Here is a 26,558-nt window from a genome sequence, read left to right on the forward strand (position 1 = left end):
GAAGGCTCTTGCCAGGCCTGCGCCGTCAGACCCCCGGGATGCAGGAGCGCAGGGGCCGGCTTCCGCGGGTTCCTGAGCGGGAGAATGGCCCGGCTCGGGTACAGAAACCTAGGCCTGGGTGAGGCGCCAGCAGCGGAAGAAGGTGGGGGTCTCCCGCGCGGCGCAGCACTGGCGAGCGGAGATCGGAGCGGAGACTACAGCTGCAAGCCAAACGCAGACGCCGGCGACAGGCACCAGCCCCTCTGCCAGCCCCCTCGCAGCGCGGAGGGGTTTCTCACGCCCCGCTCTTGGGCGACTGAGCCGGAGGTCGGAAGGAAGCGGGGCGAGGGATGAGTCATCCCGCCTAATCCCTCCTTCCCGGTGCCCTCGCCCCCGCACGCCGGCCCCCTCCCGAGATTATGCAGCCCGAAACGAAGACTCCCCTCATCCTCAGAATCCTCCACCAAACCCCCCGTGGCCTGCGGAGGAGAGGAGAAGGACGGGGCATGTGGCCAATGAGAGCTTTGCTCTCTCGCCCGCCGTCCAATAAGCCGCTGCTTACAGGCTGGGGCGGGACTAGAGGGGCAGGAGGGGGCGGTCCCGGGTTGGCGCTCGGCGCCGCGGTTCGGTGGCTCACAGAGAGAGCGCCTCACAGGGAGTCGGCGCCTAAGCGACGCGGGAAGGCGCCACTGCCAACGCCACCGCCGCCGCTGCTGGCCAAGGTGCTGGACACGACAGGCCGGCCGGCCACCTCGTCAGTTCAGGATCCAGTTGCAGCCGCCGCTGCTTCGCTCCCAGCAAGGTCCCCATGGAAGAGATGGAAGAAGAGTTAAAATGCCCCGTGTGCGGCTCCTTCTATCGGGAGCCCATCATCCTGCCCTGCTCTCATAATATATGTCAGGCGTGCGCCCGCAACATCCTGGTGCAGACCCCGGAGTCGGAGTCGCCCCAGAGCCGACGGGCCTCGGGCTCCGGGGTCTCCGACTATGACTATCTGGACCTTGACAAGATGAGCCTGTACAGCGAGGCGGACAGCGGCTATGGCTCCTACGGGGGGTTCGCCAGCGCCCCCACTACCCCGTGCCAGAAGTCCCCCAACGGCGTACGTGTGTTCCCCCCGGCTATGCCGCCACCGGCCACACACCTGTCACCGGCCTTGGCCTCGGTGCCCCGCAACTCCTGTATCACCTGCCCCCAGTGCCACCGCAGCCTCATCCTGGATGACCGGGGTCTCCGCGGCTTCCCCAAGAACCGCGTCCTGGAAGGGGTAATTGACCGCTACCAGCAGAGCAAAGCGGCGGCCCTTAAGTGCCAGCTTTGCGAGAAGGCACCCAAGGAAGCCACCGTCATGTGCGAACAGTGCGATGTCTTCTACTGTGATCCGTGCCGCCTGCGCTGCCACCCGCCCCGGGGGCCCCTAGCCAAGCACCGCCTGGTGCCCCCGGCCCAGGGCCGCGTGAGCCGGCGGCTGAGCCCGAGAAAGGTCTCCACCTGCACAGACCACGAGCTGGAGAACCACAGCATGTACTGCGTGCAGTGCAAGATGCCCGTGTGCTACCAGTGCTTGGAGGAAGGCAAACACTCCAGCCACGAAGTCAAGGCTCTGGGAGCCATGTGGAAACTGCACAAGGTGAGTCCTAAGAAAACCCACCCCTAACTCCCCGCGCCTCCGATCCTCCGGTTTTGCAGCAGACGGTCCCCCTCTTCTACGCACAGAGCCTCCAACTGGGGCGCAATGCAGGTGCCTCCAATATCTGCTTCCCCCGTCTGGTGCATTGCAGGAAGCGCAGGGGACCGTAAACGGCGCACAGGGGAGTTGAACCTCTCCAGAGAGTTGAACCTCTCCAGAGAGTTGTTTCGGGGATGCGTAGAGCGGGTCTCCCGGTGCACGCAGCCTGCGAGCCAGCCTTAGGGCGCCCCCTCCCCGCCGCGGACGTGCAGCTCTCGGCGGCCACCAGCGTGCGGGAAGGCGATGAGTAGCTGGGCCGATCCGCGACTGTGCTCAGGGCCGCCAGGGAAGCTCCAGGGCAGAGCCGGTTGTGGGGCTCCGGCCGTGGTCCCCGGGGAGGAGGTGGGCGCGGCTGGGCGGCGTGGACCGCTGGGTGCTGGAGCTGCTGGATAGGCTGGAGCCTGGATTCGCAGAGGGGGCGGGGAACACGCCGCGAGCTGAATGCTGATAAGTCGGCGCTGGCCCAAGCCCAGCGGCAGCGCGGTAAGGATGCGGGTCCGGGTGCTTTGCGCACAGAGGTGTGCGAATGTGGAGTGGGGTGGAGAAAAAAAAAAAAAGAAAAAAGAAAAATCCTGTAGTCGCCATGGCAACACGGCCTGAAGGCTGCGGCCCTGACCATCGCGGAGGGGATCTAGGCTGGAGTAGCAGGACTGGAGGTTTCTGCGCGGTCGCGGCCTGAAAGCTAGGCAGGTGCATCTCCCAGTCTCCCAGGGTAACCCCCTCCTATCGATCACCCACACACCCATTTGTCCAGAGTCCAACCCTTTTCCTCACAGTCAGTAGTTGTCTGTGAAAATTTGGGGACACCTGTTACCAAATTTATCTTTCTGATGTCATTTGATGGTACCTCCGCCAAAGCTAGCCTCCAGAACAGGGCCTTTAACGACTTGTTAGGTGATGCCACTCCTCTGTTCAAAATCCTCCAATTGCCCCCCGCGTTTCTTAGACGGTCCTTAGGGTAGTCCACCAGGACCTCACATGACCTGTTCCCACTTGGCCTCATCGCCCTCATTTCCTCCCATTCCCTCTGCTTCAGCCACGCAGTCCCTCTTGCTGTTCCTCCACCAACACCTTGCTGTTCCTCCACCCCTTCTGAACCCGGGGCCTTTGCATTTGATGTTCCTTCAGCCTGCATCTGAACAGTTCACTCTCTTGCCTCCTTCAGATCATTACTCAGATGTCACGCTTGCAGTGAGACCTTTCTGAACCCCTTGGTTCCCTCCCCGCTTTATTTTCCTCAGTAGTACTTACCACTAACTGGGATGCTATATATTTTAACTATCATGTTACTTTTGTATTTATCTATTGCCCCCCCCAACATACACACACAAAATAAGCTTCGTGAGGAAAGAGATCTTTATAATGTTATTGCCCACACTGCTTAGAAGGAAGGGAACCACTCTTGAGGAGATGTACATGGATTGGACTTTTACTTTTTAAATAATCGACTTAGTTGGGTGTGCAAAGGGCAAGGCAGGGGTTCAGGACTCTTGTAGGGAGGTTTTCTTCACATCATTGAGTTGCAAGCCCCAGGATGAGGCAGGGCAGTAGAGATGGTGTTCAGGCATCAGCTCTGCCCTACTCAGGGTTTCCTGGCATTCCTTGGAGACCAGAAAGGCTAGCCTTTGAGAGAGGCCTTGGGGTTAAGGAGGGGAACACTGATATTTTATTTGCAGCAAGAAAAAATAAAATAAAGTAAAATAAAACATCACCATATTCAGCAATCAGGGAGCTCAACTCAATACTGAATGGGATCCATGTTTACAGTCATTTATGTTCTCACATATAGTCTATTAAACTGTATTAGTACTGATGGAGAGACTTAATTCAGCACAAATTTGAGCTCCCCTCCTAGGTACATGCCACTATTTTTTAAACACTTCAGTTTGTTTAAATGATGTGTAATTTTGAAAGTTTTCAGAACTTTAGTTCATGGCCAATTTTTTCTTCATATTATGATTTCACTCTTAAGCTTCTAACTATAGCCTATGTTAAATTGCCCTACAAAACTCTCCTTGGAACTAAGAAACTAATCACCTGTCTGGAAAAAGAACTTAGAGGCACATGCTAATTAGGATGGTCAAACCACTGCATTATTCTTCTGTGAAGAAGAGCCTATACTTTATCCATTAAGACCAAAGGCAGCCTTTAAATCTCTGCCAAGCCCTGTGTAGATTTGAAATGTTAAACCATTTGTTTTATCGGTAATGGACATTGTGAGTAGACACTGTGGTGTGGACAGGGTTGAAATTTGGATGTCTGCTAAAAAAGAATAATGTAAAGCCCTTCAGACATGACATAAGTAGGCTAGGAAGGGAATATTGGTTCATTTTTTAAAAAGACCATTTCTTCTCTGATCTTTTGCACATTTTTTCAAAAGAGTAAATAGTTATATTTTTGTTCAGTCAATATCAAGATTATTAAACTGCCAATAAATATAAGGCAGAAGGATGACAGATTTTAACATTCACTTATCATCTGTTAGATGAACAACAAACATTATTCCCCCACCTTATCTCCTTAATAAGGTAATGTGATAATGTGCGATTTTCTCCTATGTCTATTTATCTTCCATCCTCACAAAAAGCTTATGGGCCAGAATTTCTATGTCCTTCAAAACATAGGAGAGCAAAGAATTACACTAAGTAGTTCTCCCAAAGTTGGGCAGTTAGTTATCCACACAAGTTATCACCAGACCTGAAAGTTTTCATTAATATTTAGTCATTTCCAGTGATAAAGAAAACCCTGTAAATAACTGTTTCCCTCAGAAAGTCATCATCTTACACATTTAAGACAAAATGGCTGAAGTTTATCTTTTAAATGGTATTAAAAACAACTAGTTGAAATTCATTAGTTGTCAATTGACTAAATTAAAATACGTTTCAGATATAGATGGCCTTCAAAATCCATGAAAAATAATGCAGGAAGTGGCCTTATAGGGCAAATATCTGGTGACACTTTTTATTTAGTATCAGCACTTGCTCTATTCCTTATCAAACTTGGGTTGTTATAAAGAATTGCTACTCACACAAAAAAAGATTTTGTAGACATTTTCATATAGGCAATTGGAAACATTATTATTACTTTGTAATTTTGGCAATTCATATTTCTAAATCTAACATTATCCTTGAATTCTTGGTGTATTTTATCAATCACTGAATCAGTAATACATTTGTAACCGTTCCTTTGTGTTTGTACTGTTGAGCAAGAATTTTCTTTTCCTTTGTACTCTAAACACTGACTATTCATTCAGAATCTTGTCTCAAATGTTATTTCTCTATTACCTTCTTTTTTTTAAACAAAGATTTGCAAGTTAAACATTTTAAAATAAATCATCAGTTATTATGGTTTCACCTTCAAAGCCTTCTGGAAAAAATACCTGCTTTGTAGTATGGTGGCATCTCATCAAAAATTTGTGTAGTAAATGTGTTATTTAATGTAACCAAAGTGGTGTTCAGTTTTATATATATATATAAATATATATATAATATATATATTATATTATAATTATATATTATATTATAATATATATTATATATATTATAATATATTACATATAATATATGTAATATATATCAGCAGTAAATACAATATAATCTAGATGTCTGTATGGTAAATGTAACAGGTAACATATGTTCATGTTTTTAACTTCTTAAAAATTTACTTTTAGTATAATCAGAATGTTCTGTGAGCACTGTAAATATTCTTACAGGTATTAAGGAGAATGTTACAGAGGAATGAATTGTTCCTCTTTGTGCTGAGGCAGAAATAGAAAGAACTAGATGAGGTTCTGGGTTCCAGACCTGATGCTGCCACTTACTCGCTGGTAATTTTAAGCAAGTCTATAACCTCTCTGTGCTTCCTACACACAGGATGTAAAGCACCTAAAACTATATTTGCAAAAATATTTTGAAAAAGTAATTTAGATGTTTATAACTTACTAATTTCAGTTTGGCAAAATAGAAAGTTTTTGCATAAAACGGAAGTTATTGTCTCACTAGTCAACAGTTACTGCATAAAAATCTCATCCCCCAATTTGGGATAATTTGCTTGCTCCTTACAGAGCACAAGGTGCCATACAAAGGCTACTCTTAAAGGTGGCCTAAAAGAGTGAGCCAGATCCTCATGCGTCCTCAGAGAATAGTCACTTGAATTAACCCCAAGGAACAAGGACACACACAAAGATTTATTTGTTTTTTTGCGGTACGCAGGCCTCTCACTGTTGTGGCCTCTCCCATTGCGGAGCACAGGCTCCGGACACGCAGGCTCAGCGGCCATGGCTCACGGGCCTAGCCGCTTCGTGGCATGTGGGATCTTCCCGGACCGGGGCATGAACCCGCGTCCCCTGCATCGGCAGGCGGACTCTCAACCACTGCGCCACCAGGGAAGCACTTATTTGTATATTAAACAAAGGTATTTTGTTTTTCAATTACAAAGCTAAAATGATAACTGATATGATTCAGTTTTGAAGATATTATCACTTTTGAAGCAGCAGAAATTGTTCTTCCTGTATATACCATGAAAAGATGCTATTAACTGGAATTTCAGATCAACTCACAGTTTTCATAAAATTAGAGAAAACTGTCACAGCCATCTGTCATTGAGTAATAAATATAATGCACAGGCAAAAATTATCCTTACCATGAGTACAATAAATTGCACTTCTCTCACCTAAGCACCTTTCAAAGTGTGTGTATTCGTATAACTTAGCCTTGGCACAGAGGAGGCTAGAACCTATTCTATGATAAATGTTTAAGAAAAAAATAGTTCTAAATAATATTGTTTTTTATCAGTTTTATCAGAGGTTGTTGGTAGTAAGGAACAGAAACCCACTTAGGGGATCTCAGAGGATTTCATGGGAAATAAAATCAACTCAAAAGGAGACTGGAACTGGAAATCTAGAGATTAAATTCACATCTGTGTATCAGTCAGCTTGGACTAAGTTATGCTGCAGTAACAAACAATTTTTTTGTTTTAAAAAACAAAAAAATAATTTTTTAATTAAAAAATTAATTTTGTAAATTCTCAATGAATTACAACAATATCATATAATTTCTTACAATAATACCCACTGAAAGTCAGCTCTGGCCCTTCTCCACATCCTCCTTATTCTTGAACTTAGGCTGAAAGAGCATGTTTGGAACACACCAACCTTAGGGCAGAGAGAAGGGAGTAGAGCAGAACCACTCAATAGCACTTAAAGTTTCCACTCAGACATTGCATGTCTCTTCTGCTTACATTCCATTGGCTAAAACAAACCATGTGACCAAGACTGACATCGGTGCTACAGGAAATTCACTCTTCCAACAGAGAAAGGCACCGAGAAGAGCCTTGTAGAGGAGGACAGAGAACGTTTTGAACAAATAATACAGTCTGGCATATGCCTAACTCTCTCATGCCTGCTTCTCTCTCTGGATGGGTTTCCTTGGGCTGCACGAGGCCTGACATGACTCCTCCAGCCCCAGTGCAGCATGACATTTCTGTTCAAGTATCCACTCTCATCTAACTACTGTCTCTGTGTCTCTTAGGCCACATTTTGAAGTTTAGAGAAAGAATGTGATTGGCCCAACTTGAGTCAGGGGTCTACTGATGACTGCCTAGGTCACAAGCCTACCCCTTTAGTGAGGTGTATGCAGAAGACTTGGGTGAGACAAGTGAGGCACTCACCTTGGGTGAAAAACATAAGGGGGTACCAAAAACTCAGTAATCAGGATAAAAAATATTGTAAGGCAATATCTTAAAAAACAAAGATGAATACAAAAAATCCATGATGAGCAGAATATCAGCATTTTAAATGTTGATCAGTAACAGTGCCATGCTAAGCCATATTGGAGCCTGAGTCTGAAGGGAAAATCAGTACTATTGATCCTATCTTTGTTTAAGATTTTGCTCTTCTGTTCATCATGTATTTTGGGGCATTCATTTTTATTTTTAAAAATATTCCATTAAAATATTAGTGTTGACTACTGAGATTTTTTGGCACCCTTTTAAATTCTGCATCAAAGGAGAGTGCCTTATTCCCCTCACCCTAGTCCTGGCCCTAATGAACAGATACTTGATACAAACCTGGCCCCTGGTTTCACTGTTCAGCTGGAGGAAAGCCCAGGGCAGAATGCCTTTGTGAGCAGCAGGGACAGGGAGGCACTGACCGGCGCCTCTTGTACAGTCTAAGAGGAAACCATTCTGAGTGCAGAAGAAAGCCTTTTTGCTCTCCCTGGATCTTCTGCATTTTAAATACAGCACTAGTTTCTTGAGATGCTTCAAAAGCGGAGCAACAGGGGCTTCTCTGGTGGCGCAGTGGTTGAGAGTCTGCCTGCCGATGCAGGGGACACGGGTTCGTGCCCCGGTCCGGGAAGATCCCACATGCCGCGGAGCGGCTAGGCCCGTGAGCCATGGCTGCTGAGCCTGCGCATAAAAAAAAAAAAGTGGAGCAACAGAGTTGATGAAGAAAAAGAAGACAGAAAAGGGTAGAGAACACTGATAGCTATAGCTCAGTGCTTCCTCTCCCCAGTAATGCTCCACCACCAAGCAGTTTGTGTGGTTATTCCTACTGCTATTATATATTATGGTAAATGTGGCCACCTAAGAGCAAAGTGATCCCTCACTTGGCTTGTGTATGAGTGAAGGAAGGAGGACAGAAGGTGCCAAAACACAATTTTGCACTAACTTCAGGTGCCTCTTGAAAAGTATGTGATTGGGTTGGGAGTGGGGGGAATCATATAGTTTCATTTCAGTAATTCCATCTATTTGTTAGACGAAAAGAGTGTATAGCAACCATAGAGTTTAGTGTTTTGTGTTGTTTATGTTTTGGTCTCATAACAGCAGTATTCTTCTTACTTAGTTAAGTGCTTCCCCACACCACCACATTCCTGCCTCTGCTCAGTCCTTGTGATTCTGGTGGGCTGCCAGTCCAGTGTTCTGCCTTACCTGGCCAAGTGGGAGGGCATGTGACATAGGCCTGACCAATCGTCACACCCTATCCCACTGGCCAAAGTGATTAATTCAAAAAATGAGCACATGAAGCAAGCCAATCCAATCAGAGTCCTCTTCTGAGGTTTATAGATACTGAATCAGGGACAGAAGAGCATTGCTTTCCTCTGGGCTTGTTGCAGCTAGAATAAAAGCCAGAGGTGTCTGTGTCCCTGCCTCTTCCTCTTCCTCTTACCTTAGTAGAAGAAAGTAAGGCAATCCCCAGAGTTACAGAGGTAAGAAACAGAGACTTCTGAGAACACTGTTGAGTCCCTGGAACCCTTCATAACCCCTTTCTACCCCCTCCTGCCTTTCCAGTTAAGTGAGTCAGCAAATCTCCCCCTCCTTTTTCTCTTTGGCTAGTTTGTATTGGTTTTCTGTCACTTTCAACTGAGATTTAGCACGTATAAACATTTGTGTCTGAAGATACTAATTCTTATTCATTTTAAGTATTATCTCTAGAATACTATAGTTGGAAGGCTGCATTCTGATGCCATAAATACAAAAAAAGCAGTTTTGATTCAATGAAGCAGAAATTATATAATATTTAATCTAACTCTGTCTACTCGTTGACCACTGTGTAATCTTCACTAGTTTTTGGCTAGTCTCTATTCTTATTGAGAGATTGCTTACAAAGAAGCCTCAGGGATTTTTTTTTAACCAATTCTAAATTACTTGGCATATATGGTGACGTTACGGTTAAGACCAACAGGCTGGACAAGGAGGTTCTGAAATCAAACTTCTGCCCAAAATCAATGTTGTTTGTTTTCAAAGGCAAGAAACTTCTGAAGACACACATGTTGTTTTGACCCATTCTCTAGGTGGGAAGTTTTTAAGTGTATTCCCTCGAAGTTTCCATAATTAAATAAGTTTGAGACTCTCTACTCTACACATGCTCTTGGTGATCCACATTCTGCATTGATATATCCATATACCGATCGATCCTGAAACAAAGAAACCTGCTTGGTTCAACCTAGAATTTTCCAAACTTATTTGACTTTGGAAACTCTTTTCTGTTTGTTCGTTTCCTTTTTTTTTAGCTTTATTGAGACGTTATTGATATATATATAAATTTAAGGTGTACAACATGATGATTTGATACATGTATATACTGTAAAATGATTACCACAGTAAGATTAGTTAACACTTCCATCCCCTCGCATAATTATCATTCTTTTTTTAACTTTCAAGTATATAATACAGCATTTTGAATTATAGTCACCATGCTGTATGTTAGATCCCCATAACGTTTATCCTATAGCTGGACATTTGTACCCTTTAGCCAACATCTCTCCACTTCCCCCCACCACCACCCCACCCCCAGCCCCTGGCAACCACCATTCTACTCTCTACTTCTTTGGGTTCAGATTTTTTAGATTCCACATATAAAGTGAGAACATACAGTATTTGTCTTTCTCTGTCTGACTTACTTTACTTAGCATAATACCTTCGAGGTCCATCCATATTGCCACAAATGGCAGGATTTCCTTCTTTTGATGACTGAATAATATTCCATTGCATGTGTGTGTGTAGGTGTGTGTGTGTGTATATATATATATACCACATTTTCTTTATCCATTCATCTGTGGATGGACACTTAGGTTGTGGAAGCTCTCTTTGCTTCCACACAAGTTTGGGAGACATCATTCTAGGCAATGACTAGCCAATAAGTCAGTAAGGAGGTCAGTGTTCTTAATTTCTTGTGTGTGCAGAGTAGACTACTCTAAAACTCCACCCTGCTGATAAATGTCCCTAATTAGCCTATCCTTAAATCTTATGTTAAATCTAAAATATTAAAAGTTAAATTTATGTTATTCCTTAAATATTAAAGTCAAAGACAAAGAGGTAAAGCAATTATATAAATTTTGTAGTATGTATGTACATATATTTAATATATGTTGCTTCTCTTTCTATTATAAACAACTGAAAATGATTTTGGACATCAGTAATACTAATGTAATATAATTAAAAATAACTGCTTTGATCTACTTCTGACTGCTTTTACACTTTGTATACATGATACCCAATGACTGGCTTGATTGAGTTTTTCATTAAATTGTGATAGAAATAGATTGTTTTAAACATTCTTTTATAAAGCAAAAAAGGACAATTTTTGCGCGCAGGCTCAGCGTCCGTGGCTCACGGGCCCAGCCGCTCCGCGGCATGAGGGATCTTCCTGGACCAGGGCACGAACCCGTGTCCCCTGCATCGGCAGGCAGACTCTCAACCACTGCGCCACCAGGGAAGCCCAAAAGGACAATATTAAAAGGTCAAAACTGGTGCTGCTCTTGGTAACAACAGAGCAGAACAATGTGTGAAAGCTAAGAGTAGTACTGTAGTACTTTGCCTGTTACATCCCAGCCTTCCTAATATTTTCATATTGACATCCAGGATCAATTTTTAACCTTGGAAAAGGAGCTAGTATAAAATGGCCACCAGCAGAGAACCTAGATTATCAGAGACCATCTAGGTTTTGTCAACAGCATGTCTAATTCATCCCCCAAAACATCTCAAAGCCAAAAACCACTGTCCTGGGGTGTTCTCACAGCAGTTTTATCCCTAACCTGAAACTGGGCCCCTGTCTTAAACTGAGAACTATCTCAGAGTAAGATTACTAGGAAAAACCCAAGCAGACCGCACAGAATGCACTTAACATCATTGTCAGGGAAATTGTCATTTCACTTCTGTTTGGCCCAGACTTTGCCATCTTTTTAACTTTTCTGGTTTACGTTGCAGATACAGCCATAGTCCCACCTGCCTGTCTAGGTTACCTCTTCCTTCTTGACCTTCATGGCCTTCCAGCTTCCCCACCAGCCCTCTCCCGGTCCACCAGGCCTCCCTCCACCATTTTCTTAGACTAGACCTTCAAATCACCCCACTAAGCTTGCCAGGCGCAGCTCACAGGAGCCAGCCTCAATAGCCTTGCCCCAGAGCAGCATGCCCGCCGGGAACCTGGGTGCAGCTCTGCGTTCCAGCAGAGCCTCTCCTGCACCAGCAGAACTCCCACCCCAGCTGGGTTTAATTACAGACACTTTTTTTCCTTAACTGTAGAAAGAGTTTTCTTCATTTTGACTGACTGATTTTAAGCTGAAAGAGCAAGAAAACTCATCTTGAATTTCTAGTCATGAATAAAGAAACATCACTGACTTTTCTGTTCTCAACACACCTGTCTCTAGAGACTCATCTACCCCATGGCTTCAACTCCCACTTGTATCTGCATGTCTGGAACAGAACCGGTCATTTCAGTGCCCTGCCCGTTCACAGTGTGGTCCCAAACTCTGTTCTACCTTCTGTGCGCCCCACCCACCAACCCCCGCAGAGCTCCCATCTTTGTGTTCTAACACTGAACATCCTCCCACTGTATTATAATTGCATATTTTAGAATCTCCCATTGGACCCTAATAACTCAAAGTCATAGACTTTTCTTATATATCTGTTTTCCCCCATTTCTGCACTCAGAAGATGTTTTAAAAAGGTTTGTTTAATGAAAAAAATAATCAGTACGAAAAAGATTAATGATTAGCAACATATCCTAATATTTTGTTTCTCATACAAGCCTGACTGTAATAATTAGACTTGAAAACCTGTATTTCACACTTTTTGTTAAAAATGTACTGAACACTGGGACTTCCTTGGTGGTCCCGTGGTAAAGAATCCGCCTTACAATGCAGGGGACATGGGTTCGTTCCTGGTCAGGGAGCTAAGATCCCACATGCCGCGGGGCAACTAAGCCCACGTGCCACAACTACTGAGGTCTTGCGCCTCGACTAGAGAGCCTGCGTGCCGCAAACTACAGAGCCCACGTGCTCTGGAACCTGCGTGCCACAACTAGAGAGAGAAAACCTGCAGGCCGCAACTAGAGAGAAGCCCGCACGCCGCAATGAAGAGCCCGCGTGCCACAGCTAAGACCCAATGCAGCCTAAAATAAAATAAATAAAAAATTATTCTTTTTAAAAAAGATGTATTGAGCCCTTACTACATGCGAGGCACTGTTCTAAGCCCTTTCTAGCCACTTTCTCATTTAATCTCCAGAATTCACATATTTTCCTCTGAGAAAACTGAGGCACTGGGACTTTAAAGGTTATAAAGTCGTACCGGTTGTAAGAGGCAGAGCCAGAGTTTGAATCCGGGCTAACTCCAGAGCTCCTGTGTCGAACTGCTCTTCTGTCCTACCTTCTGATAATCCCAGGAAACATATGACTGCAAAGCACAGTTTTATGTGCTTACAAATTCAGTGACATAACTGAGATCTTTTAGTTCTCATGTATGAAAATTAGTGAGAAATTAAAAGTCATTTGTCTCCTAAGTCCCCTTGTGACAAAATAAATTTAAAGAGGAAAATAGCGGGTAGAGGGAAGGGAGAGACAAGTACGTTGAGTGTTCCATAGACCAGATCATCGGAAGTGTGCTGGATACCTCGGCCTTGTCAGAACCAAGCAAGCGACAGATAGGCAGAAAGGTTCTATCAGCTCAGCCAGGGGTTCATTGTCCTCTTCTAACAAAATAATCATCTTAAAATTTATAGGCAGAAATGATATAAAAGAACAAGTATATTTTTTTGGCATTTTAAGTATATTTCTGTAAATCTAAAACATTTATAAGTCTATCCTGGAAAACATCAAAATGCATTCAAACCTGTAAGCAGTTATTAATTCTGTTTACTTTCAGTTTTTTCTTGCACCTTTTGCCAAGATGGTTAAAAAAAATTATGTGTATTCCTGTTCAGGAAAAGACCTAACCTGCCTTTTACCATAAATATAGAAAGGAATATGTGACCTGGAAAAGCCTATTGTTTAAGAATGGATTAAAGCACAACCAAATAAAATGGTTTTTCATAAGCCTTGCACATTTTATCCTAATAGCTCTGATCAAAGAAGAAACTGTTCCTTAAAAAATTATCTTGGGAAGTAGAATGCTGAACCTTGTGCTTTGGTATGGGAATAACTACCTTCTGTCATTAGCCAGTACACATAGATGGTTAATCCTCATCTACTGCTGATTTATTCATTGAAGCTGACTGAGATTTTTCTTTATCCTCTCTTTACTCTTACTTTCCTTGCAGCTTGCATGTTAAGAAGCAACTGTTTGACACCAAACACTTATCACTCTCTGCCATGCTCCAGGAAGAGCCTGTGAGAGGGCCGTGCTGCTCTGACCTGTGTGGTATATCAGTCTAAGATATTATCTAGTCTCTGAACAAAGCCAGTTGCAGAGAGAAGTAAATGTGAACGTGGGGGATTAAACAGTTTCTACCTAAGGCAGGTCTTCATAACAGGCTTTTTGATTTTGTAAGGAGCAAATGCTCAGAAGGTCAGATATACACAGATTCAGTTATAATTATAACTCACCCAAAGCCAAAGGGAAGTGACTTTATAACATAATCTACCAGTTTTGATCATCTGTACTTTCATTTCTTTTCATCAGTGCACATAATCAACAGCTGATTTTATTATAGATGTGCTACTTACTGAGGGTATTTATGCCATCACCCAGACACACCAATTCATGAACTTGAGAAGATGGTGTCACTTGTGCTGTGCCATCCCTACCCCCACGTCTGTGACATGTTATCCCAGGAGCATTAGTCGCATAAAATCAAATGTAATATTGGACTTCCATCCAATCTAATAAATCTTACATGGCACAGATAAATCTGTGGTGCTTTTAACAAGCAGTTATTATTGATTTTATTGACCATCAATCATCTGGCCCAGACTCAGCAAGGAAATACGATAAACAGCTTTTAGCACACAGTCAGTGCAGTGTGGAGAAGCTCCGTGTTTACATTCAACTCGTGTTATCTGGCTACCTTCTGCCACTATGGAAGCAAATCTCCCGTTGGTGGAACTAAAATATTATTCAGAAGTTAATAAAATTTTCTCTACATTCTACTTGGAGGAACAAAAAATACGGAATATAGGAACTTGTATGAGCACTGAATTTCCAGGCTAGCTTCAACAAGCATGATAAGCAAGTGTACAGAGTGTAACTACCATTCCCTTACCATTCAAAACTGACACGTTTCCACGTGAACAAAGAATGGTTGCTCTGGTCACTGTATATAGAAATTTTGTGGAAAAGTTTGACTTGACAGTAAGGTCCTGCTATGTAGGTTAAAAAACATATTAATAAATATTGGTATTAATTGGAAAGTCAACACACGAATATTTTACATTAATTTAAAAAAGCAGCAAGACAAAGAGAAAATTAATGCTTCCAGCATTGAGAATATCCTTGATTCTTGTTTTCCAAAGAGGCTGCATCATCTTACATTCCTACCGGCAATGGATGAGGGTTCCAATTTCTCCATATCCTCCCCAACACTTGTAATTGCCTGGCTTTTTGCCTAGAGCCATCCTAGTTGATGTGAATGGGCGTCTCATTGTGGTTTTGATTTGCAATTCCCTAATGACTGTGATGTTGAACATCTTTCCATGTGTTTACTGGCTATCCTTATATATTTTTAAGAGAAATGTCTATTCAAAGCCTATACCCATTTTGAAATTGGGTTACTTCTCTTTTATCGTTGAGTTGTAAGAATTCTTTATATGTTCTGAAGTTTACTCACTTTTTGAATGAAAGGAACAGAGGTGTGAGCCTCTCATCTCTCAGAGACACAGGAAATAAAAAAAAAATCAGACACAGATATGAGTGGGAGAAAAAACTTGTCAAGACTGGCCTACCAGGACCTACTGCTGCTTCCTTACCCAGTAACCTCTATCAGCCAGTTCTGAAGCAGAGCTCAGATAGGCTCTACCAGGATTGGCTCATGACAAATAGGAAACATGGAGAAATCCAAAAGTGGGGGGAGGAAATAATTCCGTTATGAAAATCCCTGAATATGATGGCTGTGCCTCCTCTTTACTTCAAGTGCCACTCCTCCCGACGTTAGTGATGGAGTTCACTTTAGTACAATATCATAAAGTTCCAGTGGTTCTGCGGTTCCTGTTACTTACAGGTTACCATTGTGGTATTCAAACAAGTCACTTCAGGGTGTCAAAGTGGTGGACGTTTCCCCTGTATTTGAGAGTTATAAAATGATAGAATCGGGATCTTTTGCCCAACCCCCTCAACAGTCAGAGAAATAAATCCCAGAGCACTTCAGTAAATTATGTACAGTATGTATTACCAAAAATGCCTTTGATTTCTTAGAACTTATATTAATTGTTCTGAACAACCAAGGACCTATTTTCAGTTGCTTCTGTGTGTATGTGTGTGTGTGTGTGTGTGTGTGTGTGTGTGTGTGTTTGCACGCACATGTGTGTGAAGCTCAATTGAAACACCTTTTCTCTCTTTTGGAGGCCTTCTTGTGCCCCCAGACAAGCATAATCACAGTTTTTTTCCCACACTCCATGACTACAACTATCAAAGTTTACCTTAACCTTGTTGTTCTCTCTTGAAGGAGAGATTATATATGTCTATACTATTGAATAATGTTCCTTCATTATAAATGATAGTCCTTTTTTAACATTTGCCTTCAGTACGCAGTGCCTTTGCTCAAAGCATCGATCTAATGGTAGGAATTTCAGCATAAAGGCCGGAAAAGGAAGAATTTGTAGGCAACAGGCTTTCCTTTGTCCCTCTCGCAGGGAGAACTGCTGCATTACAGCATGGCTGTCCCCTGATTGGCTCCTGCCCTGGCCAAAAGCACAAAAGAAGTTTATGAGACGATGCGAAAGAGTCTCCTGTTGCTCCTCTCCCCCTTCTGGTGCACTGCTTGCCAGCTTTGTTGGCACCTTACTGGCCACCACCCCTTTCTACTCCTCCCCCGCCAACTCCCACTGTGATCTCCTGTGAATCTCCTGGTTTCTGCTCACCTGTCTGCGGGCCCAGCTTTGGTTTCAATGTATGCCCCTTCCTTCCACCCATCTCCATGCCTTGCTCTGACCAGTGTGTTTCCAGTCTGCTCATCTAGCTTCAGACCCTTGATAGCAACTTCCGGGGAGTCTCTCTGCCCAGCCCATCTGGCCTGTGCACCCTCTGCCTCCAACCTAACACTGACTTTCCCAGCCCTGGCTTCCTTCCCAGTAAACGTCCCAGTGCTGACAGCTCCTCAGCTCATACCACGTGGGTAGCAGCTGCAGGGTCGGCACTGATCCCAGCAAAAGATTACTGTAATGTACTTGGCCGATCACCTGTAATGTTAAAATAAGATTACAACGTATACATCTGGGTTGTATACAAATGAACTCACATGACACTTTTCTTTTGAAACATGCCATAAAATGATTTAACTAGATACAAACACAGAATCCATTGACTTATAGCCACCACTGAAATGAAATATGGCGCTGTTTAGTAGAACCTGGAAGCTCTGCTTACACTGAAGGCAGGAATTAAAGAATAATTTATAAATTTTATCTGCAAAACTGGGAAGGAATGAATTAGTAGGTAGAAGATTATTACCCAGTTTGGAGGCTGGCCAAAGACGGTCAATTACTCTCTTCTGAGTGGAGCCAAATAGTTCAATTATATTAAAATTTCACTCCCTTAGGTCTTATATTTACTTTTATAAGAACAAAGTCATCAATTTACAATTCACGTTATTTAATTTGCATGTTATGAGGGCTTTTGGGTTATGGTCAGTTATTAAGTTTTCTAAAACTATGTATAGAAGGTTATTATCGTGAGATACAGCCATCAAAAATTAACCCAGTGTTTTTAGAGAAATTCTATAGTTAGTATATCTGAAGGGATTGGTATAAAATTTGCATAAATATTAGATTTGAAAATTAATTTCATTTAGTATTTGTTCGTATCACATGATTTTCTTCAGGGATTAAATCGTATTTATCAGTGGTCTACTAAACCCACTACGTTCCTACTGTTCTTTAATCTTCCCAGCCATGTTAAGGAATTTAGATGGTCTGTATTCAGAGCTCAATCCTCACTGTAACTTCCTCAAGGCCTAGTGTGGGCTGAGTGAGGACCTTACTGTTGTTGAATCAAGTTCAGGATACTGATGGTGCAGCGTGAGACCACTGGCTGTTTAGCCAGCTCTGAGCTCCGGGTTTATTCAGCTGCTCAACTGGGGAAACTCATACAATGAGGGAGATTTCCAGTTTGATCATAAAAACAAAGCACTTTTATGTACGCAGAAAGAGGAGTGGATAATGGTTACACAGATAATGGCGTGTGACCATTTTAACTCCCAAGCACCTCTGAGAAGAACTGGTTCTTGTAATGTATTAAAACAAAGGTCACAGAACAGTTGTTGCTAGAACAGGTTTTGCTGTGTGAACTGTGCTATGAGATGTGATGTCGCATCAGTGTCTTTTCCACCATGAACTATTTCTTTGATTTAACAGTGATCATCATTATAACTGGGTTAGGAGGGCTTCATCCATGTTGAAGTTGAGACTCAGGGCCAGGACTAAAGTCTGACAGCTCATGATCACCTTACCTCAAACCTTAAAATACCCTATTGAGGCCACCATGTCACCTACCAGAAACATGAGACTCCTTCCTCCCCACTCCTAAAAGCAGTTGACCATGTATGCCATTGTGAAGTTGCCACATCAGTGCCTTGTTGGCTGAGAGCAAATGATGGCAAGCATTTTAAAACTATATATAAGCTAGAAGAATCTGAGTTGCACAGCAGGAATTCAGGTAACAGACAATAAAATAGGAGAAACAGGAAATAGAATGAGCATGGCGGAATGTAAAAACTAGTCTCTGGTTAAGCCCTTTTATAGTAAGCGCTGTAACGAGAGTTAGAACCAAAGGACTAGAGCCCAGCTGAAGAGGCCTTTTCATGATAAAGCTGTAGTGGAAGTGCCTGCATGGTACTGGGCCAGAAAAGTTAGTATAGGGCCAGAAGAGCTGTGTTCTGTTCCTGGGTCTGCTATTATTCAGGCAACACAATGGAGGAGTTAAGAACATGGACCTTGAAGCAGACTGCCTGGGTTTAAACCCTAGATTTTCTACCATTTAACTGCATGAACTTGGGTAAGTTACTTGACCTCTCTGTGCCTTGGTTTTCTCATCTGTAAAATGGGGATAATAATCAGATTGATCTCCAAGGATTGTTGTGAGGATGAAAGGAATGGTAGATACAACACCCTTGGAACAGAACCTGATCAGAATAAGTGCATGATTAATGTGAGCTATTGTTACCTGTTAAATAGGACAGGAAATAATAATAAGTCATATATGTATATGACTTATTTTTAGGAATTGGCTCACACAGTTGGAGGCTGAGAAGTCCCATGATCTGCCAGCTACAAGCTGGAGACACAGGCAAGCTGGTGGTGTAGTTCACTCTGAGTCTGAAGGCCTTCGAACCAGGGGAGCTGATGGTGTTATTCCCAGTCTGAGGGCAGGGGAAGAGCAAGGTCCCAGCTCAAGCAGTCAGTCATAGAGACAAATCTTCCTTTCCTCCACCTTTTTGTTCTATTCAGGCCCTCAGTGGATTGGATGATGCCTGCTCACACTGGGAAGGGCAATCTGCTTTACTCAGTCTACCAATCCAAATGCTGCTACTCTCATCCCAAAACATCCTCACGGGCACACCCAGAAATAATGTGTAGCCAAATAGCTGTGATCCAGTCATGCTGACACATAAAATTAACCAGCACATGGGGTTAGTCAGAAGCTGGCCAAGAGCAGTGAGAAATTCAGGTAGGCTTGAGAGCGAGGGTAGCACAGCCATCCACATTGCCGTCTGCTCTTCCCCAATGGCTGCTCCAAGGATTCCTGACTCTCACTCACCTCTGGGTGTTTGTGAGGAATTCGGGCCAAGACTTCAAGGAGGACAGCAAAAATGGAAAAAAAGATTGACAGGCAACAAGCTGCTAAGGACTGCTTCCAAAATGCAGCCCCAAGTGAGCATGTGTTCCTGTAAACTTCATGTAAACAAAACCATATTTTTAAAATTTTTTTAAATTAATTTATTTTATTTTATTTATTTTATTTTTGGCTGTGTTGGGTCTTTGTTGCTGCGCGTGGGCTTTTCTGTAGTTGCGGCGAGCAGGGGCTACTCTTCTTTGTGATGTGCGGGCTTCTCATTGTGGTGGCTTCTCTTGTGGAGCATGGGCTCTAGGCACGCGGGTTCAGTAGTTGTGGCTTGCGGGCTCTAGAGCGCAGGCTCAGTAGTTGTGGCACACGGGCTTAGTTGCTCTGTGGCATGTGGGGTCTTCCTAGACCAGGGTTCGAATGCTATCCCCTGCATTGGCAGGCAGATTCTTAACCACTGAGCCACCAGGGAAGCCCAACAAAATCACATTTTAAATGTACTAGAAACATTTCCTACAAAGAAATCTCCGGTATATATTTTTCAAATGTAAATATCTGTTGTAAATCTACATTGCCTAGATTCTAGGACACCAACAAGTTAATAACAGGCTTTAATTTATTTCTAGGAAAAAAATGATAAACAAGAAAAAGAATTTTAAAAAGAATTACAAGGTACATCCCAAATTCAGAAACATTAACATGGGCTTTCCTGGTGGCGCAGTGGTTGGGAGTCCGCCTGCCGATGCAGGGGACATGGGTTCGTGCCCCGGTCCGGGAGGATCCCACGTGCCGTGGAGCGGCTGGGCCCGTGAGCCATGGCTGCTGAGCCTGCGCGTCCGGAGCCTGTGCTCCGCAACGGGAGAGGCCACAGCAGTGAGAGGCCCGCGTACCGCAAAAAAAAAAAAAAAAAGAAACATTAACATGGAGTAAGAGTGGGGGAGAGGTCCATCAGGAATTTATGAAAGTGGCAACCAAGTCCCAATATAAATAGAAAAAGCAAGAGACACAGAGTTAGAGGTCCCTGTTCTGACCTCTTGGGCAACCCACTTGGCTTCTCTGGACATCCAGCTTCTTATGTATAGAATAAGGATGTAAGATTAGATGAGAGCTAGAGTCACCGTCAGTGTCAAATTTAATTGGGATCTAGATTTATTGATGTTTCTCTGGTTCATTTCCTGACAAGAGTTTCTTGGATAAAACTCTCTGCTGCCTGCTGCTTGTGCCTTTGTGAAGAGACACTTTAATTTTCCTACTGTTTCAAGTTTCTCAGTTGGGGGCTTCAATATTTGGGGATCAAAAGAAGATGGACCGGGTAGCTGCAGCATCTTCCGTTCCCCTCATATTACCCTGGCCTTGGAAGTGCCCCAGGGGCTCCAGAGCCGTGTGAGAGGGAGGCTGACAGCACAGGGTGGAATGGGCAGAGGCAGCTAGGTGGGGAGAGGGGAGCACGCGCCACCCAGCTTTGACTTCTGCTTCTCTATCCTGGGTGGGACAACCCACTGGCGGGTCTGTAATGACCCCTGTCTACAGATGACACTCACTGTCACCTCCTTGCAGAGAAAGAAAAGGGCAGGGCGGAGGGGGGTGGTCAAAAAGGAACAAAAAAGCTACTTTGATTATTTACTTCCTAAAATGAGAAGATTTGATTGAGAGAGATCAAAGATGAAAACAAAATGGGTAAATGTGCTTTAGCCTTCTCCCTTACCCACCATGAGGATTTTGAAGTTTGAGTCTTGATGTGGAGTTCCTTATCTCAGTGCAAGAGCCACTAATCTTCTAAGGGGAATGTTCATTTTAGATGCCAAATTTCTTCAATTTCAAGTGATTATTATTTATGCAGAAGAAATTTATCACTGCTGTGGTTCAGTGGCACACTGGAAAAAAAAAAAAGTAAAGCCCTGATTTGTAGGGTTTGCCATGTCTGACTTCAAGCTATCCTGATGTGAAAGCAATGACCTTGGAGCTGGGATGAGAGTCAGAACAAGCCAGCTCCAGCACACCACCACTCATTGTTAGTGCTTTTGCTTTATGTCAGAGCCAGGAAGTGCCAGATTGCAAGTTTTCTGAAATTACTTCTAAAATTATTTGAGTCTGCAGCTGCAAAAAAAAAAAAAAAAAGGAAACGTTACAGCAAGTTTTAGTGGAGAAATCGTGAATGTACAACTCAATGAATTTTCACAAACTGATCACACCTGTGCCTGCCAAGGGTCCAAATATCCTGGCTTCTGACAGCATGTTAATTGTGCCCGGTGTTGTATTTCACGTGAATGTAATCAGACAGCACACACTCCAGCATGGCTTTTTTTTTTTTTTTTTTTTGCTTATCTTTATGTTTGTTGGATTCATTCGTATTGTTGCCTGTAGTTTTAAATCATTCATTTTCATTGTTTTACAGTATTCCATTTTAGGAATATTCCACAATGTATCCATTCTACCATTGGTGGACATCTGGGCAGTTTCCAGGTATTGGCTATTACGAGTAGTGCAGCTGTAAACATTACACTACATGTCTTTGGGTGTACGCACGTAAGCAGTTCTGTGCGTTATATCCCTAGGAAGGGAGCTGCTGGGTCATAGTGTACACGTAAGCTCACCATTAGTCCATGCTGCCAAACAGTGTTACCAGGTGGCGGTGCCCTAGTGCGTTCCTACCAGCAGCACCCCCTCATTCTCACCAACACTTGCTATTAATTGTGTTTGCATTTTAGCTATCCTGGTAGGTATATAGCGGTATCACAGTGTTGTGATAGCCAATGGTATTGAAAAGGTTTTCATATGTTTTCTGGTCATTTTAATATCTTCTTTTACATGTAGTCAGCTAAGTAATTTGCCCACTCTTCCACTGAGTTGTCTGCCTTCTTATTACTCACTTGTCTTTTAAATTTCTTTTCTTTCTTTTTTTTTTTTTTACTCACAGATACTAAAAGAACCCTAATTCTGAAATAAGCTGCTTTTCCCTGGGGCCCAGAGGTGCTAATTAGAAAAGATTTGCCACCTCTGCTTTCTCTACACTGTACATCTCCCTATCAAGTCATCAGATTTTGTGCATATTTCATAGTGTCACTTAGCAGTATTATGAAGCAATTTAGGGAGAAGGGCGTTTTAAGAGCAAACAGTGCAAATGCAAATACATTTTCAAAAGAGAACAATTCTTTCTTAAATAAAAGTAGAGCTATTCAAATAGTCTGTTAGAAAAAAATGAGTTGCAACCTAAATAATCTCAAAAAAGTAATTCTGATTCCATATTAAATATGAATTTTTTTAAGTTTCCAGAGGTAAGGCTTCTTTTTCCTTTCCATTATCTCAATAGAAAGGCTTTGTTCCTTATCCTCAGTCTTTTTTTTTAGAACCTTGTCCACTAAAAATTGAATTCCTCTTACCTATTGTGTGAGCTGTCTTATTTTTTAAATCCTTATTTAGATATGGGAGTGCAATCTATTCATCCATAGCGGATTCTATGGCAAGAATATAGAAAATTATAAAGAATAGTTCACTATTTCAGAGCTTAGGGAACTTTCCTTGGATGGCTGGATGTGGGACAGATATACCAGCAGGTTTGCCATAGAAGCCTAATTACTTTATCCTCCTTCAGTATTTTTTCTCATGTAATAAGGCAAAGTATGAAGATAACTATTTTGGGAGTGAGAGTTAAGTTTCCCTATGAGAAGGCAGAAATAAATGTCTTGAAATATTTCAGAAAGAATTGGGGATATTCCCAGTAATTTGAATTGGATCATAGACCTAAAAGTATAAGTTGGAACCATAAAGCTTCTAGAAGAAAACGTAGAAGAATATATTTTCAGTTTTGAAAAAGCAAAAATTTCTTAAAGAGGACACAAAAAATGCTAACCATAAAAGAAAAAAATATAAATTAATGTCATCAAAATTTATAATTTTTCTACAAATCAAAAGGCATCAAGACGTAGACCAGGAAAAAATAAAACATATATCAAAGAATTTGAATCTGGTATATATATTCCTGCAACAAAAAGCAAACAATCCAATTTTAAAATGACAAAATACTTGAATAGACACTTTACCAAAGAAAATAGAGGAATGGCCATTAAGCACATGAAAAAGTACTCAACATCATTAATCATTAAATAAATGTGAATTAAAACCACAATAAGATACCATTTTATATTATATTATACATTATAATTATTTTTACATTATATTTTATATAATTTTTATACAATAAAAAAGACTGACAATACCAAACACTAGCAAAGGAATGAAGCAACTAGAAATTTCATCCATCACTGGTGGGAGAATAAGTGATTTTTGGAAAGCTGACAATTTCTCATAGATTTAAACGTGAATCAATAATGAATTTATCACTATTACACTATGAATCAATAATACCACTCTTAGGCATTTACCCAAGAATAATGAAAACATATGTCTACAAAAGACTTGTGCAAGAATATTTATAGTAGTCGTATTCATAATAACCTAAAACTGGACACAACTCAAATGTCTATGAATAGGAGCATGGATAAACAATTGTAGAATATCCACATAGTGGAATACTACTCATCAACACAAAGGAATGAGCATGCAACAGAACGAATGAATCTCAAAAACTTGATGTTGAGGAAAAGCAACTGACACAAAAGAACATATACTGTATGGTTCTATAAAAAATAAGAAGAGTGTGATATGTGCAGAGAATGTTATGATGTTGACCTAAGAAGTAATGAAGGAATAAAGAGGTTGGCAAGGTGGTAACAGGAAGATTGGCTGATATAGGACTTTGAAGGGTAGTCTAGAGAATGAGAATTGACTAAACAAAATAATAATATTTAGACTCTTGACAGGTAAGTAATATGATAAAAATGCTTTCTGAAGACTATCCTACCAGTCAAGTGCATTTTTCTTTATAGAAGAAAGAAACAGAAAGCTAGAAAACCCATTACAGATTCTGAAGTTTTCCAGGCAGGAGGTGATTTGTCTGTGTATTCCAGTTTAGTGGAATTTTTTTTTGAGTGAAAGAGCCATAAAAATCTTGAAACTGGGACAAAACATTTCTTTTACAGAATTTATTCCACATTTTCCACTTAATGAATTATTTGGAACCTGGTTTTAGAGCCTTGCTAGTAACTATTCTAAAGAACCTACACTGATAGCGGTAGCTAGAGGAATATTAAATTCCCTAGTAAAGCTGTATTGTTTTCCCATTCTTCTCATTGTGCCCCCAATTCTATGTCCCCAATTTGTGGTGGACAATCGAAAGTAAATTTTGAAAGACAGGACTACCCCATCGTGTATTTTTAGCAGATGGCCTGTAACTTCCTATTACTAAGGAAGGCACCTGGGTAAACGCTATGCTTATGGGGTCCACTATTGCTCTTTCTGTAGAACTTAATTCAAAAGGCATGTGGTAACCATTGTAACATCAGGCAAAGTTGTAGAAGAGGTGATTAGAGGAAATGAAAAATCCCAGCCCTTCTTATCTCTGATTTTCTGTGCTCCACTCTTTCCCTCCTTGGAGGAAAGAGCTGATTTCCCAAAAACCATTATGGGGAGGATGGGCATTGGGCTGGTCCTAGGCCTAGCCAACTTAGCCTCCATTTCATCACTTCTTCCTTAAAAACACATTCTGGGGGACTTCCCTAGTGAATCAGTGGTTAAGAATCCGCCTGCCAATGCAGGGGACATGAGTTCGAGCCCTCGTCCGGGAAGATCCCACATGCCGCGGAGCAACTAAGCCCGTGTGCCACAACTACTGAGCCTTCACTTTAGAGCCCACGAGCCACAACTACTGAGCCCATGTGCCACAACTACTGAAGCCCGTGCGCCTAAAGCCCGTGCTCTACAACAAGAGAAGCCAACACAATGAGAAGCCCGCGCACCACAACGAAGAGTAGCCCCTGCTCGCCGCAACTATAGAAGGCTCGCGGGCAGCAATGAAGACCCAATGCAGCCAAAAATAAATAAATAAATACCTTTATTAAAAAAGAAAACAAACACATTCTGACCTGCCCTACAGAACGTGGAGACCTGTGCAGTCAGCCCATGAGTCCCAAAATCCTTGTTTCCTTCTATGATCTCCAAAGAAAAATGCAAATCATCACGAGAATTCTTACTTGTATGTGGAGAGCTAAGAATATAATTTTTAAGCTTAAGAAACAGCAATATTTTTCTTATTCTTTAAGCATCTTATAACAAATCCCAACCAGAATTTTCAGGGCATAGGTCATTCATATTTAGTGTGATTGGGACACACCACATGCAGCTGAATTGAAGGCACTTAAACATGATGGAAATTTTCTTCTTTTACATAAAAGTCTGAGCTGAGTGTACCTGTTCTGCTGAAGGAGTCATCAGGAATGTAGGTCCCTTTGGTCTTGCTGCCATCATCCTCACGGCCCAGGATTGCTCACCACCACACCTGCATTCTCACCACCACCATGGCCAGAGTTAGTTCTAGGGCGACACCCAGAGGCTAAGAAATACAGTCTTCATTCTCGTGGAAAGAATTCACATGCAGCTGAATCAATAACCTAATACATACGTGATCTCATTTAGTCTTCCCAACTTGTAACATTGATAGAATAGGCAACGCAGGAATAACTCTTCCCATTAGGTGGATGTGAGACTCATAGCACCTCAGTAACTAGCTCAAGGGCACTCAGATAATAAGTTGTTATGTCTGGACTAGACTAGCATTTCAGCTCTGAGTTCCAGTGCAAGACTGTGTTGTGCTGTAAGTCCAGGACCCTCTCAGCCGTACTGAGGAAAGTTGAAATGTGCTAGCCCAGGCCCCTAGATCACCATGGGACTTTTCTTCATTTTCACTTGTTTTTCAAGTCTCTTTACTAGGCTATCAATTGTTGCCTCTTGCAGTAATCTGTTTATAGAAACGTTACTTTCAGTGAATCGTAGACTTTGAAACAAAACAATCAAGGTTGTTAGAATTTAATTTAAAATCAGAGTAAATTGTCTTGGAATCAGGGCCCAACTTTCTCTCCTTTGAGTAAATTATCTTGAATTGATCTTTAGCAGATAAATTTGTGTATCAACTTGGCCCTGTCGACATCTTTTCCAACCCACCTCTTCTTTCTTACTGAGTTCCAGAGAGATGCTTTAGCCTTGTACAAATGTTTTGGTCTCAAAAGAATTTTTTTAATTTATGGATTTTATA

The 26,558-nt window shown here is 42.3% G+C and overlaps 1 protein-coding gene across 5 annotated transcripts in view; it reads left to right on the plus strand.

Moving 5' to 3' along the window:
• Positions 1-572: 572 nt before the first annotated feature.
• Positions 573-26,558, plus strand: part of TRIM9 (tripartite motif containing 9) — a 112,125-nt gene continuing 86,139 nt past the window's right edge. For all 5 annotated transcript variants that reach the window (XM_073800476.1, XM_073800474.1, XM_019924296.2 and 2 more), the window contains exon 1: positions 573-1,609. In XM_073800476.1, coding sequence (XP_073656577.1) covers positions 788-1,609 — 822 coding nt within the window. In that variant the 5' untranslated portion in view covers positions 573-787. The remainder of the gene's footprint in view (positions 1,610-26,558) is intronic.

This window comes from Tursiops truncatus, chromosome 2, assembly GCF_011762595.2.
Source record: "Tursiops truncatus isolate mTurTru1 chromosome 2, mTurTru1.mat.Y, whole genome shotgun sequence".
Taxonomy (NCBI): domain Eukaryota; kingdom Metazoa; phylum Chordata; class Mammalia; order Artiodactyla; family Delphinidae; genus Tursiops; species Tursiops truncatus.